General features: G+C 45.6%; 1 protein-coding gene across 3 annotated transcripts in view; it reads left to right on the forward strand.

Moving 5' to 3' along the window:
- The window catches only part of CUL1 (cullin 1), a 72860-nt gene that overhangs the window by 21859 nt on the left and 25262 nt on the right, over positions 1 to 25739 (forward strand). For all 3 annotated transcript variants that reach the window (XM_090287629.1, XM_090287627.1, XM_090287628.1), the window contains exons 2-7: positions 4387 to 4687; positions 16399 to 16573; positions 18541 to 18708; positions 20928 to 20978; positions 21172 to 21262; positions 22146 to 22309. In XM_090287629.1, the coding sequence (XP_090143755.1) occupies positions 4548 to 4687; positions 16399 to 16573; positions 18541 to 18708; positions 20928 to 20978; positions 21172 to 21262; positions 22146 to 22309 (789 nt within the window). In that variant the 5' untranslated portion in view covers positions 4387 to 4547. The remainder of the gene's footprint in view (positions 1 to 4386; positions 4688 to 16398; positions 16574 to 18540; positions 18709 to 20927; positions 20979 to 21171; positions 21263 to 22145; positions 22310 to 25739) is intronic.

Here is a 25739-nt window from a genome sequence, read left to right on the forward strand (position 1 = left end):
ATACGAGGTCTATCCAGAAGGTATCCAGTCTTGTAATATGGAAAATAAAGGCATTTATTGAAGAAGATACAAGAAACATTGTACATAAGACAAGGACACCTCAGTCCCCTGCAAAGTAGGCGCCTTGGGACCTCACACAGTTCTCCCAGTCACCATCAGCTGCCCCATCATATTTTCCTGAATCTCATTGATGGACTGAAATCTCTTCCCTTTCAAAGGTGATTTTAGTTTTGGGAAAAGCCAGATGTTACAGGGCACCAAATCTGGGCTGTAGAGGGGGTGAGTCACCTGGGTGATCTGATGTTTTGCAAAAAAACTGCACTAAACAAGATGCATAAGTGGGCGTGTTAGCTGCCCATCACCAGGTGCCCACAGCTGCGGCCTTCCGAGTCATCCAAGTAGCTTCCTCAGAGGAATGTTCAAGCTTAGTGCAAAATTTGATGCAGGTTCATGGCTCTACTCGCTCAATTATTTTTAACAAACAGCCACACAGTACACAGGCTCACTCAAAGGCATCTACCACCCCACTGACTAGTACAGTGAAGTCGTCATTGTTCACACACGCACATTCCAGTCCACTCTCCTTGGCTGCCAGGTTACATCCATGTCATGCAAACTGTTCTCATTATATTAACAACGGCTGGACTTTTTCTGAACAGATCGCGTATATTTCGTTAGTTTTGTTTTTTTGTTTTTAATATCTATTGGCTTTTTCGTCTTCCTAAGTCTTTTGGCTATGAAATGTGTTGTACTACTGGGAAAATATTTTTACCTAAAAAGCATTCAAACCTTTCTGACTTTTCATGAAGTCACTTAAGATTCTTGACAGATTTTGATGGCCCAGTTGTGAAATGGAGGGTTTATGATTTGTAAAGTGGTATATTTCTGAAAATTGACGATTGACTGATAAGCCAGTCTTCTTTGAGCACCTGTATTGTGTTTTATTAATCCTAGCAGTTTCACATTTAGTTTAATTCTTCAGAAAAGGTGCATAAGCAGGTTAACACATACACCCGCAGGTGGAAAATTCCCATTTCCAGAGCCTCTTGGGTCCATTTGGACACCCTGGCAGACATGGAGGTGTGCTCCAGGGCTGCCTCAGCTGCCAAGAGCGAGAGCCAAAGGCCTGGTCCTGCAGGGGGGTTGGAAGGGCTGGTCACAGCTCACATCCTCCTCTGCACTGTCCTGCTTCCTCCATTCATCACCCCCGAGGAGCATCTTCCTTCCACCCAAACTGTGTCCCGGGATCCGCTCCGGAGAGCCCAGCCCGAGACAGCAGGCGGGCTGCCCTGTCAGCGTGCAACCCATCTCCCCCGTAGGACATTTTCCTCTTGTGCTTATTTTTAAGGTTTGCTTTTAGACTGAGTTCCAGGTTTCTTTGCTGCAATATTGGTGGTTAATGTTTAAGGACATAAATGTGAGGCTCTCTAGGCAGTATTGTAAATATGAGAGTATCCTCTCAAAACTTCTGTCTTAAGATAATGACATGAATTTTTTAAACCCTCAGACCAACTGTGTATGAAGTTTGGATACTTGGCAGGAACAGCTAGGAATGGAAATGGGTGGATGGACAGAGAAAAAATAAAACACAGAAAAGCCAAGTAGAGGAAGCGCTTTCAGTTTTTCACCACTGACTATGGTATTGGCTGAGGGCGTGTTATATGTGGCCTTTAAAAAAGCTAAGAACCATACGGTTTCACTCGTGTGGGTTATAAAAGTGAACTCGTGGACACAGCGGTGTGGCGGTTTCCAGGGGGACGGGGGTGGGGAGTGGAGCAGGCCAAGTCAGTGCCCGGCGACAGAGGTGGTGCCTGGGTGGTGGGCCCACAGCGCCACACACGGGGCTTGTGTCCTGGAGACGTGCGCTTGAGACCCGCGTGGGCCCGTTAAACAAGGCCACCCCAGGGAAGTCAATAAAGATGTTTTTTCTAATGCAAACCTAAAAAAAAAAAAACCAAGTAGAATCTGCACATGAACCGAGGTGTGCTGTGGGACCAGATCTCCATGCACAGAACAGGACACAATGTGTGTGCAATGAAAACTTGACATTTTAACACGAAAAGGTTGTATTTGATCTCTCAAGGGTATCGGTGAGTCTTGACGAAGAAGATTCACAGCTGAATCAGACGTGTCGTGCGAGGGAGAAGGCACGCGGGGAGTGTAGGGGCCGGTGCTGCACTGGGACATGGGGGGCTGTCGAGGAGACCCACTGACTGCTGTGATTCGGGGGTGGAGGGTGTTGGCGTGATCAGTGGTGTCCCGACTTACTCCTGTGGGCTCTTCTGATATTTGCAGTGTCCTTGGAGTTTAAAAAAGTGTCAGGCTTTTTAAAAAATTCAGCTTTCTTAAATTTCAAACTATTCAAATAGATCTAATGTTGATACAATTAGGATGGATTTATGAGCTCTTTCAAACTCTCAGCTTTGTAAATTAGAGCTCCTTGAGTTTCTAAGATTAATAGATTATCAGTGATCTGGTTTTATTCCCATGGCTCTTTTTATGGTTTCGCTGTTTATTGACACCTTAAAAATGCAAGAACCCAAACTTCAGACCAGAGTGTTGGGAGTACTGGCTTGAGAATCCCGAGTACTGGGTGTGGTCCTGCCCCTTTCTAGCAGCGTGGTCTGGGTTTGTTGGGTGGCTCCTTTGGATCAGCCTCTTATCAGGATCACGATCTCATCAGACTCAGCTGCCATGTGAGAAATAGATGCGGACGTGACAGGTTTCTGATTCGTGGACACGTGGGTTTGACACTTAAGGAGACGTGCGACATTGGTGGGGGGTGGAGTTCCGGGGCCAAGCCTGAGCTCAGCTGTAGACCTGTTGGGCTTGGGATGTCGAGAGATGTGGCCAGGGCACTTACATACAGGCAGGCCTAGCGTTCAGAGGAGGAATCGGGGCTGGAGAATTTAAGGGTAATTTCCCCTTAAGAGGAAATCAAGTAGTACCAGAGAAGAGAGTGCGGGTTTACATGGATGGTGCTGTCAGGGGGTGCCGCCCATACAGAACCCCGCGGGCTGACTGCGGGGGTTGGTGTGATAGTCCCTGGGTTGGTGGTAGGAAGCTCAGCGTGGGTGATGTTTAGGAAACATTTGCTGAGTTGTTTCCTTAAAACTTGAGGGGATTCTTGTTCGACATTTTTCTGTTCCACATTGAACATACCTATTTGAACGTATGACTTAAAATACTTCCATGATCTGGAATGATTTTGTGGTTTCATAAAACATTAAATCCAAAAGCTTAGGTTTTAGTACTTCAGACTTAATCTGTAAACATGACCTCCTGTGACTAAGTTTACAAAGAGGATGCGGGATCTCGTGCCCGGGACAGTCGACCTGCGCCCCAGGTTGACAGCCTGTCCTTACCGTTCTGGGTGCCGTTTAATTCCCAACAACGTTTTTTCTGGTGCCATTACAATAATCCAGTGTTTCTTAATGTCACACTAGAAATGCTTATTGAAAAACCTCCATATTGTGAGGTGGTGTACATAGACAGTCCTTCAGGTGTGTCTGTAATGTTGTGTGTTGACAAGGACTGACTTAATGCAGAATTGCATAGCCAAGGCCCTTTATGGATCCAAGATCCTGGAGCATCATAAATTGTATTTGACAGTTGCTTTGCACACTTAGAAATAATAGTAATTACCATTTGTTAAGCACTTACCGTGTGTTAAATATTTTGCATACACTTAAACTTCCCAGCTATTGAGGAGAATGATTTGCCCCGCTTTGTGGACTAGGAAATCAAGGTTTGGAGAAGGAAGAGGTTAAATGAGTCACCTAAGACCACGTTCCTAGTAGATGTGGGGCTGACCTTCAAACGCAGGTCTCCCTGAATCCAGTCCGTTTTAAATTGTGCTGAGTCTGAACACATGCCCTTCTAAGAAGGGGATGAACATTTCCCTGTACCTTCAGCCTCTCCAGCATTTGCATTTTGCCCACCGCTAAGTGAAGAATTATTCACATTCACAGATAACTAGTGAGAGTGAATAGTTTTCCTGTGTATTAGCTATTTGTGTTTCTCATTCTGGGAATTTTGTTTTCCTTTCAGTTTGTCTTTCTGGTTGTTACAAAGGTCAAGTAATAGCCTTGAAGTTTTGATACTTTTAGAGGACGGAAGAAAGGCACCGTTAGTTGTCCCTGTGCAAGTTTTACCCAGCTTTTCCTGTGGGCACTGAGTCCTAATGATTTTAACTGAATGTCTAAGTAAGCATATTTCCGTACACGTATCGTACAACAGGAGTGTTCCCACGTGCAAACAGTCTCTGTATTAGTGCAGTGCTGATGCCTGCAGCCTGAGCATTTCTGCCCGTGTCGGACAGGAGCCCTCATACCCACCCCAGGGTGTTGAGAAAGAATTAATCCATTCCCTTTATTTCTTCTTCAGGTTTGCCTGCGATGAGATTTCGTTCTCCACAGTTAAAGGACGTCCGTTCTGAGCTGCTGTGAATAAATTTGGAATGATACTGTATATTTTCGTCTAATGGAGAATTAGCTGTTCCCTGAGGAAGGCTTGCTGCACTGGACAACCTCAGAATACTGCTCACAATGTCATCGAACAGGAGTCAGAATCCCCATGGACTCAAGCAGATTGGCCTTGACCAGATCTGGGACGACCTCAGAGCTGGCATCCAGCAGGTGTACACCCGACAGAGCATGGCCAAGTCCAGATACATGGAACTCTACACGTATCCTCCCGCGCACGCTGAGACTGAGCTGCTCAGACGTCTGTGTACTGGTGTGCTTTGGGAATTGTTAGAAGTTGACGTCACGTTTTCTCTTTCCAGTTCCTCCTGGGGTGTAATCCCGAGTTCATTTTTAGCTTTAAAAATTAACTCGTTCACTCTTTCTAAGTTGTTGGCACGGAGGTGACATTGGCTAGTCGGTGGTCGGAAGCAGTGCTGTTCGGTAGGGTGGCCGCAGGCTGCCTGCGTTTGACGTCATCGAGATGAAGTAGTTACGTCAGAATTAGCTCCTGTGTCGCCGAAGCCTTGTTTCGGATGCTCCGCAGGTCCCAGACTGCTCCTCTCCTGCAGAGCGCACTGTGGGCACGCTGGCCGGGGCGGGAGACGCGGGGTTCAGGGGGCCGCGGCCGCCGCCGCTGCCGGCCAGAGCGCAGTCGTTGCGGCAGAAGCGGTCTGGGGCCCGGAGCCGAGAACGCTTGCTCCCCGCCCCCAGCTGAGGGGCTACCACGCGGAGCGGAAGGTGTGCTCCGTGCCTTGTTTACGAATGTGGCTATCACGGAAGTATTCCGCTCGGTCGTTTTGCAGCCGTGGTGTGTGCGTGGCACTGCTGTGTGCCACAGCGCTTTTGGGGGCGTAAGAAATTGAGGTTTAAGCTCACTTACTAGAGAGCAGATTGCTGCTGATTGGCTGGTTCTAGGAGTTTAAAGTCCTAGTTCGATGAATATTTAAGTTAGAATCATTAATAAGTATCAGCGATCATCAGTCTTGGTTATGCGATACATCAGTATGCCCTCAACTATGATAATATTTTAGAATCTTAAAAAAATTAATATTATTTTAGATACAAAACTATATGTTCTCTAAATTTAAAAACTTTTGTGGGTGTGTATACATACTCATAATTTGCATGTGCACTAACACTGTAGAATACTTTTTAGAAAAGTAACAGCTTTATTGAACATCATTTACATATCATAAAATTCACCCTTTTAAAGTGTACGATGCAGTCGTTTCTAGTATATTCCGTTGTGCAGCCATAGCCCCTACCTAATTTTAGAACGGTTCTGTCGTCCCTCTTAGCAGTCCCTCTCTGTTCTGTCCTCCCCCAGCCTCTGGCAGCCCCGACCTCCTTTCTGCCCCTCAGAATGTGCCTGTCCTGGACATTTTATGTAACTGGAATCGCAGTATGTGGCCTTGCGGGACTGGCCTCTTTCACTTAGGATGCAGCGTTCCCAGGCGCGTCCCTTTGGCAGCCGGTGTTGATGCGCTTGCGTCCTCGGGGCTGATGGAATGGATGTGCTGCACGTTGGTCTGTTCCCCGCTGTGGGGGCTGGGTGTCCGGGGAGGCTGCTGGGAACAGCGCGGCTGGTGTGAGTCCTGTGTGTGAGCATCCGTGTGCGCCTGTGTTTTCAGTGCTCTTGGGTACATAGGTAGGAGTGGGACTGCTTCCCTTTCTTTTGAACTTGAAATAGGAAATGAAATTTCTTACGATTTTTGGGCTCTGTTCTATTTCCGGTGTCATGCCTGGCTCAGAGGACAGACCCAGGTCCTGCCCGTGGAGCAGACACTTAGGATGGGGATGCAGCGCAAGGCGGGGTCCCTATGGCCTCGCCAACAGCACCCAGTCTCACCCAGCCCAGACCCCAGGCCGTCTGCTGGAAGGTTCCCTTTGCAAGGCCCCAGGTCTGCCTGCACTCATTTCCAGGCCAAAATCATTCTCTTCTTTCTCCTGCCATCATTACACACCTCAGATCATAATTTTAGCTTCCCTTGGAGTCAGTTTAAACTTCATGTTGCTGCCTTTCCTTCTTCTATCCATCTGCGTACGTTCCCATCAGCTTTGGAGTTGCTCTTTTTCTCCTTGTAGTGCTTTGGGCTGAATTAGTTTATTCTGTTTTCCTAGCCTGTTTTTTCAAAATCTTTTTCCCCAACCAGAACAGTAAGGACCACATTGGCCTCTCCTAGCAAGTGATCCCATCAGCATCTTCGGAATTCACGCTTACCCAGTGTCCTGGCGTTCTGGGGCACAGGTCGCGGTCCCCGGGCAGGGCTCTGTTCACCCAGGGCAGCCCCGCCGAGCCCTGGCGGCAGCCTGGACGCTCCGCAGGGGCGCCGTGCAGGACCTGCCAGGCCCGCTGCAGCTCCACACCGTGCGGTCCGCTCTTGTCGCGGCTGCAGCCATCCCTCTCGCAGGTCGGCGGAGTTTGCTCTTGCCGGCTCTTCCAAGGAGCTGGGAGTCCCAGGGAACGATTCCAGCTACAGAATTCTCTTCCCTTTATAGACACTCAGAATCTCAGAAAAGCAGATCAAACAGAAAGAATAAAATCTTGTTCTCACAGTAGGGTACAGGTGAGTCACGTCCGTTTGGCAAGAGCCATCTAGCCCGGTGAATGTATTTGGGTATTGATTTATCTTGTGCTTTTCATTCAGGGGTCTTCCATGAGTCTTATTTTTTTGCTCACCTAAGGAGCACAGCTACATCAACTAAACCTGAGCATACAGACGCAGTTCCTATTTCGTCCAGGTTAAGACGCCATTCTCGTGAATTGACACCCTCAGAAAAAGGCCTGAAGGGTCTTAACTGGGTCACAGAAAGAAGAGATGTAACTTGTCAGTAGGCATACAGGGAAATGAAGAATTTAAAAGCATTTTAACCTATCAGGTTGAAGAGTTTTAAAGACAGGATGATAGTGCTGGCAAGAGCTGAGGGAGCCGGCGGGAACGTTAACTTGCTCCCATCTTTTTGGAAAGAAATTTAGAAACATAAAAACGTGCGCTGGTCCAGTGGATGTTTTTATGGTTTGTTTTTTTTTTTTTTTTTACTTTTAACTCTGTCCTAAGGAAAATAGTTCTTTCAAATTGTATGTGCAAGGCTATTCAGGATACTTTAGTAATAGGAAACGGTGGAAAGCCAGCTCAGTCTTTAACAGAAGGATTTGGTACTTAAGGGCCACAAATAGCCATTAAAAATGTATTGAATATTTTCTGACATATAATAATGTCTGCAGTAAGAGAAAAAACAGGATATGAAGTGGTATTGCAGTGTGAAACCCCAGCTTTTGAAAAAAAAAAGTTTATCTAGCACAAGATTGGAAGTAGTGATTTGTAGGTATTGAGCTTACGGATGGGTTTTTTTTAATGACCTCTGCTTTCTAGAGTTTCAGTATATAGCATGCATTTCAAAATGCAGTGTCTTAGTTTGTCTGCACCTTTCACTACTGAGCTGGTCCTTTTATTAAAGGAGCTTTTAGGATTGAGAAATTGTATCTATCCTTAAGAAAACCCACAGAATTTATAATTATATTACATAGTTGCCTCTAGAATTGAGTTTTTGTTTTTTATTAGTATGAATATAGTTCGTTCATCTTTGTTTTTGTTTTTTTGATTCATGGTGTATGTACTCAGAACACTTTGAGTATTTGTAAACAAATCCTGCTGTCAGCTACAAGCAGTTAGCAGCAGTCCTCGCTTTTGGAATCTGCTGTTAGGTAGGAGCGGATTTGCTTGGTCCACGGCAGGCATTCCTGTGCAGAACACTGTCTGACCACAGCCTGGTTCTCCCGTAACTTTGCAGACGGACTGTAGCAGGTGGCGGGGGGCCGGCCGCTCTGGCTGGTTCGTACGGGCCGTCGTACGGCGACATGCGAGGGTGAAGTATTTTTAGTTTTACTTTTAGTGCAGATCTTTGCAGATGATCTTAATACAAGTTCGTTGTTGGACTTTCCACCCTTACGTTCCAGCTGGGTAAGAAGTAGCAGCAGAAATTGGTTCTGTTCTGTTTAGTTTTGCTTTTGTAGTTGAACTGACTTTTAGAAAGTGAACATCGTTGAAGTTCGGTAGTAACAGTCTCCAGTCGGTTCCCCTCTCCCCTTCAGATGAGGCTCCAGTGCGGTGGGTCACAGAGACGTGCAGACCCCGGCAGAGCCACTGTGTGTCCCCCAGAGTGAGGTGTGTGACCGCTCCCCCAGCAGGAAGGCCTGTCTGACCCCAGCACCCGAGGGAGGGGACGCGTTCAGGAAATGTGTGCGGAAAGAGGAGCGGGTGTGGCTTTGCCTAAGGCTTCTTTGCATCTGATGTGACCCTTTCCACTGTGACTTGTCCCTACTAGCCATGCAAGAAGGGTGCCTTGGCAAGTGATTGAACAGTTCCAGGGTGACGAGGCAGAAGCAGACCTGGCCCTTCACCATAGACCACCACCCAGCACCACGCCGTCCCCCCCTGCCTGCAGGGGCCCCTGGGCAGACCCTCGAGAGGCCCCAGTGTCTGCTTACAGAGACAGCTTCTGAAAAGAACCTCAAGTTTTAAAAGTCAAATATGTGGGTTTGCCAGGTTCTGGCTGCCTTAGTATAAAACAACTAACCCTTTGTCTGCTGAATGAAGGTCCTTTATTGCCTTTTAGATTTTTAGTTTATTTTTACTGCTTGGTGGTTTTTCGTTTCCTTATTTCCTCTTAACCTCTATATTTAACTTTTCCTCTTTTAATTTTTTTAAAAGACTTTATTTATTTTTTAGAGGGGAAGGGAGAGGGAAAGAGGGAGAGAAAACATTGACGTGCGAGAGATACATAAATTGGCTGCCTCTCGCACCCCCAGCCGGGGACCCAGCCCACAACCCAGGCACGTGCCCTGACTGGGGATCGAACTCGCGACCTTTAAGTTCGCGGGCCGGCACTCAGTCCACTGAGCCACACCTGCCAGGGATAGCTACCCATTCTGTAGATTAAAACTATTTTCTGGAAAAACGGCATGAATTCAAGGGTAGATTCATTTGGGGGCTTTTTAACATGTAATTTTTGTTTTTCAAGTAAGTAATCCTGTTGTAAAATATTAGAAGTACAGAAGGGCACCCAGTGGAAGGTGCATGCCCTTCCCATCCAGCCACGCATGCCTCAGCCACCCAGGCAGTCCCACCGCTGCCCACTTGGGTTCACCCGCCCATGGACGTGTCTACACTCGCATGCAGAAAATGGGTGCTTGTGTGTAATTTAGAATAATCTTTAACACAGTTTCCCAGTTGAAATTAAACTGTAGGGTTTTTTTTATACAACTGGTTCCCTGGTCATTGATCCTGAAAGAGAACTTGTCCCTGCGAGTGAACAGAAACAGTCTCCTGACATCATGTCACTTTCTCCAGAAACGGGCATCTTTGCTAGAGACCGCGGAAAAGTTCATTTTTCCTTGATCGCGTGGTATTTGTACTTTAGCCAGAAGCAGGAGTGGCCTTAACAGCTGGTTGTCACCCACGTGCTGTTAGAAAGGCCGAAACCAGAACTACTTCTGGCAGGTAGCGCTCCAAATGCATGATACGTTTATTTCTGATATTTCATATTTGAGCCGGTTTTTGGTTTTTGGGATTTTTTCCAGTAAATTGTAGGATTCTGACTTGGATATTGAAATTTTATATCCTGTTTTACTTCCTTGTTCTGTAGATATTTGTTTTGGCTTGTATTTTTTATTTTTCTATTATGTTTCAGGCATTCTTATAAGCTATCGCACGCCTCCCCAGTGAGGTGGGGGGGGTGCGCGTGTGCCGTGGGGGGCCTGTGATGGGGGCTCCCTTCCTCACAGAGTGGGGGTCAGTGTGACAGCCGGCCCTGCTGAGAGGGGGACAGTCTTGGTGCTGCCGAGGCTGGGAAGTCCCATGAGCTGGCGGGGGGTGTGCGGGCTCAGAGGGTGACTGTGTAGATGCGGAGGGAAGGAGGAGAGCTGCAGGGGCAGAAGGTGACCCACAGTGGGAAGCAGCGCCCGCCGAGGACGTGCTGTGGCGGCCCGAAGGGCTCGGCGAGGGTACCTAGGCGGCCTGGGCAGCCCAACGGGGGGTGCCGTGTGCTGGTGAGCCTCGGAAATCACGTGCACGTTTTTGTCTCTTTGTTTTTAGTCGTCGGTCCGTTGGGATGGAGCTGTGACTTGAAAATTAATGACTTGATGGAAACAGATGTTAGGAGGGTTCACCTGGAAGCCAGGTGGGATTACACCCGGAAAGAGGTCAGAGGCAGGGAGAGAACGATTCAGGTGGACGTGTGAGGTGAGCGAGGCTGGGGGCGGGGAAACGGGGCGCAGGAGGAGCGACGTGCTGGGCTTCTGCTGTGATCTGCCCTGACTTTCCCGTTTGTGACGTCACTAATGAGAGCAACGTGTAAGTGCACGAAGAGGGAGAGAGGGAGAGCGCACGTCACAGATGAGAACGCAGCGACTGTTTCTGGAAGGTGAGAAGCCGGTGCGGGCAGGACAGCCGCTGGGCCCGCAGCTTGGGCCGCGCCTGGGCGGGGGGGCGGGGGGTAGCCGTCTTCCGCCCCCAAGTACAGAACACGTGGCAGCCAAGAATTGGTCCCAGGCAGAATTGCTGCTGGTATTGAGGACACACCGAATGGGGCCATCTTAGAAATTCAGGGGCAGAAGGCCTGGCAGAGGTCAGCATGAGCAGGAGCTCTCAGCCGAGCTCATGGCAGAGAGTGAGCAGTTAGGGTGATGGGGCCCCGGTTCCATAGCGAGGTGCTGGCGGTGATGCTGGGGACGGAACAGTGCTGGGGAGAGGGGAGGCCCTGGGCAGTAAAGCCATTATTGTCGCGGGAGGATGCGGCAGTGCGTGGCCAGCTCTGGGATGCGTGAGTCACCCCGGACTGTGGCCGCCACCCCACTGGGGCCAACGGCCTTGCCAGTGGGTCTTCTAGCACCTTGTCACTAAGGGGCAGTAACTGTATGAAAGGACAGAATAAACAGACATAGAATGAAAGGGGAAAGGAAGACACTGATAATTCAGGGAACCGAAGGAGATGTTGTCAAGGTTACCGTTGTCAGACGAGAGAAGCTTCTTACACAGCCATCGGTTAGGGACAGAACGATAAGAAGACGCACGGCTGAAATGCTCATCCTCACTCTGAAAAGAAAAGTAGTAGAAGAGCAAGAAGAAGACTTGAAGGTAAAATAAAAAGGCAAGAAGCTGTGGAGATTTGAGAAGTAACCCAGAGGCCCAGTATCTGACTGTTAGGTAATAATTCTGGAGAAAAATGAGAGAAGATTCATAAAATTTAAAATATTATAAAGACTATAAAAATAATTTCCGATAGCCGCAGATACTAAATCTGCAGATTTGAACCCACGGCCTTTTGGGTTATTGGGCAATGCTCCACCCAACTGAGCCACACCGGCCAGGGCTTGAAGGTTATATTTCATTTTGTCTTAGGGTTTTTTACCTTTCATTACAAAAAATTTCAAACATACAGAAAAATTAAAAGAATTTTATAGTGAAGACAATTAACATTTATTGTACTTGCTTAATGACATAGCTGTCCTGATTCCCTCTGTGGGTCCATCCACGTTGTTTGCTGCAGTTCAGAGTAAGTGGTAGACATTTATGTTCTTCTCCCTAAATAATTCGGCATGTACATCATTAGAGTTTTATATTCACTTACAGTTTCCATTCGCTGCGTTTTGACTGGCACTTTTGCCTGTGGAATTAATCTAAAGCCGTATCACCATAGAGAGCATGGTCCTCACCACAGGAGGTTCCCCCTCTGCTTCCCAGTCAGTCTGCCTTCCCCACGGCAGCTTCACGGAGAGGAAAGAATAGCGTATGTACCCCTTCCTGTAAGGCTGCTTCAAGTCAGGGTGCTTGGGAGATTCGCCCATATTACAGCAAGGATCGCTAGGTCTTCTGTTTTCATTACTGAGTTATATTCTGTTGAATGAATGCAGCGATATTTTTATTCCAGTTGAGGGCACACTGAAGAAAGCTGCTGTGAACATCACGTGCACTTCTCTTCATGGGGATAAAGCTTTCGTATCTCTTGGGTAAATGGACGGAGAATTGCTGGCTTGTAGTGTAGTAATATTGGATTGGGCATAAAAGTCTGTTTAGTTTTTTCCGTGAAAGACACATTTTTCATTTTCACCACTAACTTTATTGATTTGGATATTTTGAGTATGTCGGCTGTCTCCCACGTGTAACATTGATTGTTCTCAATTAATGTCTCAATTTGATCGCTGTCAACTTCAAGTGGTCTACCCGGCCATGGAGCATCGTCCACCGAGATGTCTCCAGCACGGAATTCACAAACCACTTCTGACTCAGTCAGTCAATCATAGCACCTTCTCTGCATGCTGCACAACCGCCCCCTTTTATTTTTGCATTTCAGTTGCATTTTTACCTTTCTTGAAATAATAAAGCATCATGTGCTGAAAATGGTGCGTATTTTCTTCCATCTTCAGTGTTAAAGTGGCTGCACAAAAATTCGCCAGTTTTGAGAACATTTTTGTTAATGCCCGCTGATAGGACGGCTGTCACAATACAGTCTAACAAGATTGTCTTGAATGAAGTTAAAGACAACTAAGCGCTGCTAGAGCCATCGTAAGGAAAGAAACAAACGAATGTCTTGGCCAACCCAATGGTTTATAAGAAAAGGGACAGACTTTCAAAGTGGCTGTACCCCCTGGCGGGGACACATGCAGTGTTGGAGGAAGTCTGGGCTGTGTGACGGCTTCGCCAGCATGTGGTGTGTCCGTCCCTGTGGTTTTAGCCGTGCGCGTGTGCACGTGGTGGCCTCTCACGGCTTTAACCTGCGTTACCGTCACGATTGATGACACTGGGTCCCCTTTCCCGTGCTAGGTAGTTATTTGTAAGCCTTCTCTTTATGAAGTTTTCTGGTCTTGCCATTTTCTTCCCTTTTTTTAGATTAGTATGCTTTCCATTATTGAGTGGTAGGAGTTTGTTTAGGGTGCTGGTGTTTTGTCAGATGTGTCTGGCTAAGTAATCTTTCCTCCCAGTCCAAGGCCTGCTGTTCTTTTTCCTACAGATGTCTTTGAGTGAGCAAATATTCTTTATTTTGAGAAAACCTGCTTTGTTTTATTTTCTCCTATAGTTATGTGGCCCATAAAAAAATCTTTTGTTTAGATCACAAAGATATTGTATTTCCTTCCTAAAGCTTTATGCTTTGGACTTTTACCTTTGGGTCTCTGATCCGTCTTGCATTAATTTCACGTATGTTGTGAGGTAGGGCTGTAAACACTGTTACTTCCTTCGGACAAAGGAATATCATTTCAACTCACATTCACCAAAAACATAATTTCAAATTTGTATATTTGTTAATAGGGCCTCAAAATATTTGACAGATACTATAGAGCATTATAAGAGAAGTTGACAAGTCCATAGTTCGGGAGATTTCAGTGGAAAGTGTTCAGTAATTAATAAACAGACAAATCACTATCAATATAAGATTTGAAAAAGAACTGACCAGCTTGCTCTCATGGGTCCAGATGATCAGAAAATGGACATTCCTTTCAAGTACATGCAGAGGACACCGCACATTCAACTCTTAAGTCTCGTCACATTTTAAACTACCAAAAAGATAACATTTTGATTAATTTTAAAATGAAATTAATGGTTTTTTAAGGTAAAAAGAATATCCTTTGGAAATATAAAAAATTCTGACTGAATTAAGAGAACTAATAGTGGAAAAAAGAAAATGTAACTAAATAAGGAAAATACCTGTCAGACCCCCGTGGTGCAGCGAAAGTCGTATGGAGCAGAACACTTACAGTTTTCAAGTTTATATTAAAAAGCAAAGAAACAGGGAAATTACAGAGCTAAGCAAAACAAGGATTTCTAGAAAGAAAGCAACCGTAAAGAAAGAAGTAAATTAAAAAGAACAGACATGAAATAAAAGATACACTTTTGAAAATAAATCCCAAACCAGTTCTTTAAAAAGACAATAGACAAGCCTCTGGCAAAATTAATCAAAAAATATTTTAAATAAGACCATTTTTTCTTTTTTAAGACTGAACAGTTGGACAGTAGTATACTTGAAAACTTGAACAAAATGGACAGTTTTCTGGAAGTAGCAATACATGTCGTGGGGAAGGATCGACCACGTGACATGCGGTGTGGGGCCCGCTGCTCACCCTCGTGTTCAGTTGGACTCAGGGCGGATTAGAAACCTCAGTGTGCAAACTAGATTTAAAGGAAAGTAGACTCGTGCCCAAAATTGGAGCCCACCAAGGATTATTAGCAAGGTCTGTCAGCAAGAGTGGATGAAGCGTTGTAAATCTGGACTGCGTAGTTAGTACACCGCCTCCTGCTGTAGCTGTCACAGATCTTAACCAAGACAAATGGCATGAGCAAACGTACGTGTTACAACTTGGGTCACGTTTGAAAACACGTAAAATCATAAGACAGAAGAAGAGCCATAGGAATGATAGCTATGAAGTCATGGGGATCGTGGCCCCGAGGTTCAGTGGGGAGGAGCGGATCAGGGAGGAACATGTGGTAATTTCAGGTTTTCTCAGTTGTAATCTGTACTCCTTCATTTCCTAAAATGTTCGGGGGGTTGGATGAAATGAGACAAGGCCAGGAAATAAGATTTTTCCAGATTGGGTCATGCGCTAATAGGAGTTCATTGTGTATTCTGATCTCTGCTCCTCTCTGCATTTGAATCATATGCTTTATGCATTTACATAAATGCATATGCATTTGAACTCTGCTTTAAGGCCTAGTTCTCTGATTACAACTAAGGTTGAGGAGTTTGGGGAGGGGGTAGCCACTAATACATACTTCTTTTAGCTTTTGGGTTTTCTGTTGGACTACTGTGCCCGTGTTTCTGTAGAGATTAATCTTTTCATATTGTTTTAAATTGCCTTAATTTATTAAAGATAGTAACAGTTAAGATATTTTTTACTAAAATATTTTCAGAATTTCCAAACTGAGATCTGGAAAATATTCTTGTCTGTTTTCTTTTTTGTGTGTGGTTTCAGTTTGTATATTTTCTTAATCTATTTGTAATATATTTTGGAATATGGATTATTTTTTGAAATCGTCTCCTGCCATAATGCCATTTATTGAATAATCTGTCTTTATCCACTGGCATGAAATATCTTTATATAGTAAGTTCTTAAAATGTACCAGAATATTCTGTTTTATTGATATTTTTTCCTGTCTGAATCAGAGTATCAATATCAGCAAGTAAAGCTCATGCCAATGCACTAAACCAGGTCTAAAGGCTGTGACAGAAGAATGGTTCTCTGCCTCATCCGTCCCCGTGTCCCTGCCCTCTTCACTGCTGGTCAGACCAGCTGTCCCCTCTGGTTTTTTCACGTCCTGCCATCCTCAGCGGTGTGAGTGTCCTGCCCTCGCCGTTCACCGTGTTAGGCACCCGACTCTGCTGTTGGAAGGAGGGGACATGGTCTGTTGTCGGCTGTTTTTTCTGCTCTTTGTCCAGCATCCTCACAGTGCAGCTCTGGTTAAATTCACTTACACGTAATTGTAAAATAAACTTCTGGTTGTTTCGATACTTACACGCTTCAGGAAGCACAGCTAAACACCGTGACAGACTGTGGCGGTGAGCGTCCGTCTTGACCGAGGTAGATCACTGTGACCTTTCCTCTGTGCCTGTTGCCTTCTCTTGCCCTTGGGGCCATTTCCTCAAAGCCGCAGGGGGTGATCCAGGGGGGCCAGGTTTCCTTGACCGCCTTCCTCCTGCGCCTGCCCTCCTCCCCCGGGCTGGCTGCTCCCAGGGCCTGCGGACCCGCTTGTGAATGGGCTGGTTCGCTGGTGGCTTTCCTGGGGTGTGAATAATGGGATCTCCTCTCCACTCTGGTGTTCAGCAGGCTCTTGTTCCTACATTGGGAAGGTATCGCTATTGAAATATCGTATAAGAAAATGCTTCCCCGTTGATAAGTGTTCACATCCACGGCGCACGCTGATTTCCTTAACTTCCCTCCAAGCCACGTTTATAACTACTGCACAAGTGTTCACCAGTCAAACCAAGCACGGGGAGCAGGCGTCCCTCCTTCCAAATCGAAAAAGGGGCAGACGCCGGGAGGAGCTCAGTTCGTTGGCTTGGAATTATACAAACGACTTAAAGAATTTTTGAAGAATTACTTGACAAATCTTCTTAAGGTAAGACGTTTTACATATACGCTGAACATGTCTAATAACGTGAAAAAAGAGGGTTGGGAAATAATAAGTGTAACATCAGTGCTAAACCTCTGTCACTTGTTCATGGCTTCTGTCGCTGACGTCTGCACGAGGGCACTCCAAAGCGTCTGACCCCTTATACTGCAGTGGTGCGCTTTCCTTACATGGCCGACCACCTGCCGTTTGGCTGTTAGAAACTGAAGAACCTTTTCATTTGAAGCACGTAATTATGAGTGCGAATTACCTATGTTATGCTTGGAACCCAACGTGCTGTTCTAAATCAAAACGTCCAAGTGATCGTAGTTTTCCAGCCTTCGGCAAACACATTTTTCCAACGTGAATCTTGCCTTTTACACGCACCCGCGTAGCGTGTCCCAGAACAACAATGAGCGTGTGCCCTGGGCTAGGATGGGTTTCGCCGGAACCCCCGTTGCTTTCAAGTGTGGGTCCCTCCTGCTCCGGGCCTCTCGCTTGCGCAGCGATGGCGTTCTCCCTCCACCTGCGCCCTTTCGTCCCCCAGTATCCACGCGCTGTGGCCACAGCAGTGCGATGGCCCCCCCGCCCCCCAGCCCCAGGGTGGGCTGGGGGCTCCTGCATCTGGTGCTGCACACATCGCATGGAGTGAGGGCACCTCCCCTCTCCACCCTGGGAGTCGGCACTCTGCGTACATGTTTTTAAAGGTTTTTGATTTACACATATGACAGGCAAAAATTTCAGCATACTCCAGAATTGTTTTTCTTAATGTAGTTTACAAGCTAATTGAAACCCTTTGAACGTTCCAACCGACTGCCGTTGGTGGACCACAGGTTGTGACTTTGTTTCCTTTCCACGCTCCCTGCCTGTGCCTGATGTCTTGCTGAAGCCACTGTGTCCTTACTTTTATTGACAACACTTTGTGTAGTGAACCCTGGAATTAATTCTCAATTATTAAATGAACCATATGTTGTGTGGTGCAAAAGTATCGATAGCCATGCTATCGGTGAGCTTTTTGCCTTTTAAAAAAGGTCACCCACTGTGACCCAGAGTAGTTTACCTGTGCATTTTATTCCTTATTTAAATGTAAGTGCACAAAAGTATGGCTGTGTCCCAGGATCAGGGTTTCATGGCTGTGGGAGTGTATGGACCACGCATTATGAGCGGTTTCACGTGAGGCCCCCCGCACCTGAGAGCCGTCCCGTCTGCTGGGCCCTTTGTTCAGGGTCACAGCGGAGCCCCTCCCTCTGGCTCCCCCGCCGTGTTTCCTGTGCAGCAGCCTCTGTGACGGCCCTTCCGTGCTCAGTTGTTAAGGCTGAACTTTGTGGGCGTCATTAACATCTAAGGAAAGCATTTCAAGTTCGCTTCTTTCAAATGAAAATGCGTGGTTTAAGTTACAGACGTCTCAGTAAAAATGTTTTTAATTAATGCGCATTTTCCTCATGAGGTTGCATTAAAGAAGAACTGTTCTACCATTATAGCGATTTTTTTCAAAAATGTAACAGATTACCACAAAAAGGTCTAAATTTTTATTTTTAAATCTAATGAAGGAAGGAGGTAAATTTATAAAATAAATGTTATTGACCTATTGAATTGTTAACAGGACATGTTAATTTTTAACAAAAATACAGCAAAAGGATGAGTTTTGAGATGAATTCCTGTTTATTAACAAAAAGGAGTTACCCTGATACTACAGAAGTTCAGGGTTCTTTTTAGGAGTGGATGTGCATATTTAGCACCGTGACAGAAGTTCCCGTTTGAGATGAAAGAATTATTTAAATTCTCTCTTTAGTCCAGTCCGCGCAAGCTCTAATTTTGTGAGGGTTTGAATTGATGAGCGTGTTTTGCACGTAGACTGATTTAGAGGACCCATCTCAAACCCCGTACAGCAGTGTTTCAGTGCGGGCCATCTGTGGTAGTGAACTTCTGTGTGTGACCAGTGAGCTGCCTTTCAAGCTGCAGTTCCCTCATTTCAGGACGGAGAGGACCTGATGGATGAGAGTGTGCTGAAGTTCTACACGCAGCAGTGGGAAGATTACCGGTTCTCCAGCAAAGTGCTGAACGGGATCTGCGCCTACCTCAACAGACACTGGGTTCGCCGGGAGTGCGACGAGGGCCGGAAAGGGATATATGAGATCTACTCCGTAAGACTTCTTAGGGCACCTTTCAGACGCGTGTTCTCCGAGTGAGGCGTCGTCTTTTCAGTGGGGGGGTGCAGGCAGCTGTTAGGCTGTTTTCAGAGTAGCAGTAGGCCAGTTTCCCTCGTTTTAACTTACCCATAAATAGCCCTTCGTTTGTGGCAAGCAGGGAAAAGGGTGAGTAAATCAGTGGTAAAATGCAGCCCCGCACACTTGTGCGCTTGCTTACTGAAAGTTCCTTCTTCGTGACGTGACCAGCCATCACGTTCCACCTGCACTGCCCTTTTCAGCCCTGAAGGCCCTTCGTAAAGGGGACCCTGGAATTCTTCGCGCGTGTTAAAGACCTGCACCTTGTGTTGTGTGAAAGTGTTGGTTGTTGTGCTCTTGGTGAGACTTTTGCCTTTTAAAAAAGGCCATATACTGTGACCAGAAGAGCTTAGGCTTACATTTCACTTCTTACTATTCACGATGAAGCTGCCCATCACCAGCTGCTCACAGCTGCAGCCTCTGAATCATCCAGTAGTTTCCGTGGAGGAATGTTCAAGCTTAATGTAAAATTTGATGCAGATTCATTGTTATATTCAGTCATTTTTTTTACAATTTTATTTATTTACTTATTATTTATAGAGAGGGGAAAGGAGAAAGAGAAGGAGAGAAACTTCACTGTGTGGTTGCCTCTCACATGACCCCAACTGGGGACCTGACATGCAACCTAGTCATGTGCCCTGACTGGGAATCGAACCAGCGACACTTGGTTCACAGGCCGATGCTCAATCCACTGAGACACAGCAGCCAGGGGCCTTATTCAGTCTTTTTGAATGTGACGGCCACACAGTACACATACTCACCCAACGGTGACTGCCACCCCCACTGACTATTACAGTGAAGTCATCACTGTTCACACATGTGCATTCCAGTCCACTCTCCTTGGCTGCCAGGTTACATCAGCTTTGTGCAAACTGTTCTTGTTATATTAACAGTGGCTGGAGTTTTTCCTGGACAGACCTCATGTTCTTCCAGTGAGCCTGTTTAATTCATTTAGAGTTCAAGTATCCGCTGACACAGTGAGCAGTTCTTACATAATAACCTCATTGTGTTTTCCAGAGTCTCTAGAAAATCCGAATGCTTTGTTCTAAAATATAGTTTTACTTTTTTCCCGATAATTCTCTTTCCTTTTTTAATTATAAAATGTTGTTGGTTTCCTTTCAAGTCAGCCAGCAGACGTTCATTGACTCCATGTTTGATACATGAGTGGTTTTGCAGGCTTTCTCCCCAGAGGCTGTTCCTCTCTGCCCCTCTGGTCACCTCTGGTCCTGCCTTCGTCCCTTGCCTGGCTCTTCTTTGCTTCTCCCTTCAAAGTGACAGATCGTCCCGAGTCATGCTGGGACTGTCTAAAGCTGTCCTAATTTAGAAAACGGTGTTTGGAAGGAGTTATTTCTAAAGGTGTCGTGTGTCTTTCCTGAGGTCACAGCCACTGCATTGCCCGCCCGCCCCCCCCCCCATCACTCCTACATCACAGAGGAGCACAAGGGGGTGTGTTTTCAGGGTTCTGTGCACGAGTGGAAATACCACTCAGTGACAGTTCAGGATGTAAGTTAAATTTTTATATAATTCAGAAAGCTGTATCTTACACAAACCCTGTTTTCTCAACAGCTGCATTTGGGGAAAAACAAGCCTGATCACATTTATGTTTAAATGAATTTCTCAACAGTTTGTATTTGAGCATTACATTGTTACAAATTCAAATATTATTTTAACTGAATAGTACCTCTCAGCAAACACTTTAAAAGTCATGCGTGAGTTATAACATTTCTCTTTTGGGGAGACTTTTTATAGTAACTTTCTGAAAGAGCCTCTGTGTAAGTTTTTAAAACTTGTAAAAATTCTCTTCATTACACGTGTCAGGTCAAAATTTAAATTGGCCCAGGGAATAATTTTGTAGATTGCATGCCCTGGGGCCCTTTAAGCTGATACGCACATTCTCCTTAAATTCACATTTTTGTGCCGCTTCTAAAATGTGAGCTGATAAGCGTCTGTGCTTTGGTGCCTGTTGAGGATGTCAGGTTGGGAGAGCGGCTCTTCATTGTGGTGATCGGTCTTTACAAAGTTATAACCTAGAAATGCTGATGAGTGTAATCGGGGATCCTAGCTGTTTCCTCTGACTGCAGGACCAGAAACACGTAGTACAAGCATAGACATTTTATACTTTTTTTCTTTTTCCCCAGCTCGCATTGGTGACTTGGAGAGACTGTCTGTTCAGGCCCTTGAACAAACAGGTACCGTGGTGTGGGTGTGGGCAGCCGTCCTCCTGAAATCCCAGGCAGAGCCTGCTTCTCCCCTGGCGCGTCTCCAGGGGACCTCTCATCTTGCATCGTTTCGTGGATTTAAATGTTTAAGAGAAAGGCAGTAACGTGGTACATACTGTAGCCTGTAATCTACATATCTTTTTCTCGTGTCCCCTTTCTAAAGGTAACCAATGCCGTTTTAAAACTGATTGAAAAGGAAAGAAATGGGGAAACCATCAATACAAGACTGATCAGTGGAGTTGTACAGTCTTACGGTAAGGAGTTCTCCTTTAATTTATTCAGAGTTTTTTATATCAAAGTCGGTCATAACAATACTCCAACAGAGTCATTTAAAAATATTTTAGTATTATCAAGAATACTGTTAGCATTGACAAGGGTGCTCACAATTCCCTTTAAGTCATTGTGATTCTTTTTGCTGTTACCCATCATACAATTGTTTGATCCTTGTATTGTACCTTATGGAAATTTTGATGGAGTAGGCCTTCGAATTATTTTCTTTTCTGGCCTCATGCTGAATTACTGGATATATAATATGATAGTGTCATTAATGGAGCTGACTTATAAGTAGAAATTTGTATCATCTTGAAAAGTTGAGATTGAGCAACGAATAAAATAATACAGTGTTTGAAAAACTTAGGTAGCCTTGTATTTTTTTAAGTTTAGGATTACTCATTTTTCCACTTTCAGGAAGTGTAAAAGTTTTCTAAATAAACTTCATGATAACTTTGAACCATTCCTGGCCATGGGCTAGAATTATTTGCTTTTGTATGTCTTGGGTTTTTTTTTTTTTTATTTTTTTTTTATTTTATGGAAACTGTACTCTAATACTGGTAAATAACAGACTTTATGTCCTGCCATTTCACCTTCACTTTTTTTTTTAGTTTGAGAGAGAGAGAAACACTGACCTGCTGTTCCACTCATTTATGCATCATTGGTTGCTTGTTGTATGTCCCCTGGCTGGGGATCGAACCCACAGCCTTGGCCTGTCGGGATAACGCTCTAACCAATTGAGCTACCCAGCTAGGACCACATTTGCCTTTTAAGCACAACTTAAACTGGATAATACCCCTAAGTATATTCTGTAAAAATGTAACCAAAAAATAGGGTAATTGAAATATAGTTCATATTTCTTTCTAGTGGAATTGGGGCTGAATGAAGATGATGCGTTTGCAAAGGGCCCCACGTTAACAGTGTATAAAGAATCCTTTGAGTCTCAGTTTTTGGCTGACACAGAGAGATTTTATACCAGAGAGAGCACTGAATTCTTGCAGCAGAACCCAGTTACTGAATATATGAAAAAGGTAAGCTTAAATACAGTACTCTAAGTGGACTTCAATTAAAAGTTATTGCTGTCAAAGGAATTATGCAGTATGTTACATGAAACTGTTCAGAAGTCATTTCTTGGGCAATGTTATTATAGGTGTCTGTAGCATGTGCAGATGCTTCTGATGCGACAAGGAGCTTTTATAAATTAGTTTGATCATTACAACTCAGTGTAGTCTTCCGTGTTCTGAGAATAGAACCGTAACAGCCATGACTTGTGTGGTCTGCACTGTCCTCCTGGCACGTAGTTTGACATGTAGTGGGAGCCAGTCTCACCACAAATAGTTTCAGATCTGCAGACTTTCGGCTTTCCTTTTGTGTTTCTAAAATATCCCCTAAACCTCTGGGGCACAGCCTTGGGTCTGTGTTAGAGGAGAGGCCCTCCTTACCCTGCAGGAGATGAACATGGGTCTGGGTCGTAGAGCCTCCTGTGTTCTGAACGCGGTTGCAGTGAGGTTCTCGTGTGACTGTTCTTTGCTCTCTCTTGGGGATCCAGGGGTCCTAGACTTCTGCTCTGATGAATGACCCAGGTCAGGAGTCAGCAAACTTTCTCCGAAGGACCAGGCAGTAGGTATGGTAGCGGTAGCCTTTGCCCAGCTTGTGGCCTCCATGCAGCTGGCCAGCCCTGCACCTGGTGTGGCGGCCCCTGCCCAGATGGGTGTGGCCGCGCTCCAACAAGACCGCGCCTTCCTTACAGGCGGGGTTTGGCCCAGCTGAGACGGACAGGATTTCCGGGGCATCTGTGTGAGCTTTGCCCTGGTGCTCCGTTTCCTGGGAGAGCACGTGGACTGCAGAGTCACTTCCCCACGCACTGAGATAGATAGTTTAGCGAGGCCACTCGGTAAGAGCAGCAGCCCCCTCTCCATGCATCCAGTCTGCCCGCTAGTTTGTGGCATTCTGAGCGGACTTCCTGTAGGAGACAGTGATCGTAAGGGAACCTTAGAAGCCGGAAGTCCTTGATAAACTAATTTTTGGTATCTCAAAACCTAACAAAAATGGAACTCTTCAAAAGCACTGTACTTGGGATAGTAACAGTTCTTCATGCATGTTTATAGTTAAGCTGGCTTCTGTGTGCTGACCCGGCACCCGACCCGCTCCCTCGGTGTCAGGCGGCTGCCTGACAGGTAGACTTCTGAGACGTAATCTGTTTGAATCTGAGCATTGCCTGTTACTTCATTGTAGGTTGGCGGTGTAGTTTTCCTAAAAGCGTCTTATTAAACTCTGCTATTTGCGGTCCTTTTAAATGGTGTATGTTTTAAAAGTGAGGTCTTTTTTTATGTATCAAGGCGCACCCCCCAGAAGGGCGAACCTGTCCTTCCCGTGGACTTGGTCGTGGCCCACGGTCCTATCAGTTGCCGCCCTGCAGAGCAGAGTAGTTCCCTGGTGCAGTGAGATCAGCTTCTCAGGCCAGCGCTGCAGAAGCCTCCAGAGCAGGGCCATCTGTCTGTGACATCAGGCGGCAACTTGAAGAGCAAAGATGCATAACCGCCTGGACGCTGTCCAGCCAGCGTGGGCCTGCCTTCCTGGGAGCAGCGCGCTTCCTGCGTCCTGGTTTCCTTGCGGGGGTGCGGGGGGGGGGGTTCTCTCTAGAGAGGTTAGAGGTTTGGTCCGGATTCGGTTGGATCCTGTCAAACACAGTGTCCGTCACATTCAGGAAGTCCTCACGCACAGAATCTGTGAGCACGAAATGGGGATTAACCGTGTGAACGGTTCTGCTCTGACCTACAACACAGCCTTGCGTCTCAGATCCGGCTGCGAGTCTAGTTTTAAATCCCCACTGCACCAGCTACTCGGGGTTGACCTTAACCTTCTGTTCCTCAGATCCTTCATCTGTAAAGTGGGAATGATAAGCTATTCTAAATACACATGTTATATTTGGCAAAGAGCAAGCCTGATGTGCAGGGCATTACACCTGGACGCGGATCAGGACCTCCAGCATGTCTGAGGGTGTTCAGAACCGCGGGATAAAGGGGGCACCTTTTCTTCAGTAACTTACGGAGAAATTAGGTTTGTATTACAGTGTTCTATCAGGAACTGGAATACAAAACTCATGAACAACATTGAGATCAAGAAATACGTGTTCTGCTCTGGTAGCCGGCTTGTGCTAGGTGTCCAGGTTCTTTGGGGGTCTCTGCTCCCTTTTCTGTGTTGTTAGGGATCTCCAAGTGGAAACGCTTGAGCATCTTTGGCTTCTCTTCCTAAGGTGGCGTCAGTGACTGACTGCCCTGAGCCACGCCGTGTGTTAGCGTGTCTTACTGTCTCGTGCATTGAGGCTGGTCTGAGCTCCAGAGAAAGCTGTGTGGCTGTGCTAGGCTTCTGGTGTTCCTTAAAAAGCTTTAAGAATAAAATATACCTTACTTCATTAATTTGCTTACCTTTTTGTCTACTTTTTTGTTTTTACTGCAAACTGATTCTAATAGAATTAATAGAGACCATCTTTAGTTACTTAATTTCATTTAGTCTAAATTTTGAATTTCACCTCGGCATTCTGATTTATAAGATCAGTGATTCCTGAGGCCCCTCTGTCCTGTAAGGCTTTCGTAATCACAGGTTCCAGTTCCAGCACCTTCCCTGCGTCAGGAGGGGCCTCTGGCGCCCTGCTCCTCTGGAGGCCCCCCAGAGGGAATCAGCCATATCTGGGCAGGGGGAGAATTTGAGTTTTTAAGAGAGATGAGTTTTTGCTGCCCAAGGTGATTATGCTCTTCCAGGAAATGGTTTCACGTAAAACAGAAAAAGGGGCGCTTTGGGGTCTGCACGCCCTGTATTTCAGCAGCTGTGTCTCTTGGGCTATTGGCTCAGTGAAGCGTTAGATAATGGAGCGGGGGATTCTTAGCTTGGGACCTCTAAGTAAAGCACATAAAGATTTCTTCTTGTTTTTAAAAAAAACTTTGTAATCAGAAAGAAAAACACATTGACTAGAGACTTTTTGGAAAATTAAGTAAAATAAGCTTCGGGGGCACTATTACTAAGTGTGTGTACTAAACCAAATTGTGATAATGCTCTAGGTTTTTTGTACCTGTTTTTTTCCGTACTGATTTGTTTTATTAACATATTTTATGTTTATTTTATTGGAAAATAGTGATTCTTCAACCAAATGTGCTATCATTTAACTAATTAGCTTTTATTGGAAACTTCATTTTTTATATTCATTTGTAAATTGTTTCTTTTTCCTTTTCCATGTTTTTATTTGGCTATCCTTTTTGATTTTTCAGAGATCATTATATGTTAAGGATAATGACCTTTTGATAACTACTACAGATATTTTTCAAGTTTATTTTATTGTTCCCAGGTAACTGTTTACAGTGTATGTGGATCTAACTTCTGTAGTTTAAATAGTAGTCCCGTTGGTGTTAATTCTTGACAGTGGCCGGTTCTTTTTCTTGGCTGTTGGATGCTTATTCTTCCAGT

Source organism: Furipterus horrens, unplaced genomic scaffold (assembly GCF_987537825.1).
Source record: "Furipterus horrens unplaced genomic scaffold, mFurHor1.1.pri manual_scaffold_9, whole genome shotgun sequence".
Taxonomy (NCBI): Eukaryota; Metazoa; Chordata; class Mammalia; order Chiroptera; family Furipteridae; genus Furipterus; species Furipterus horrens.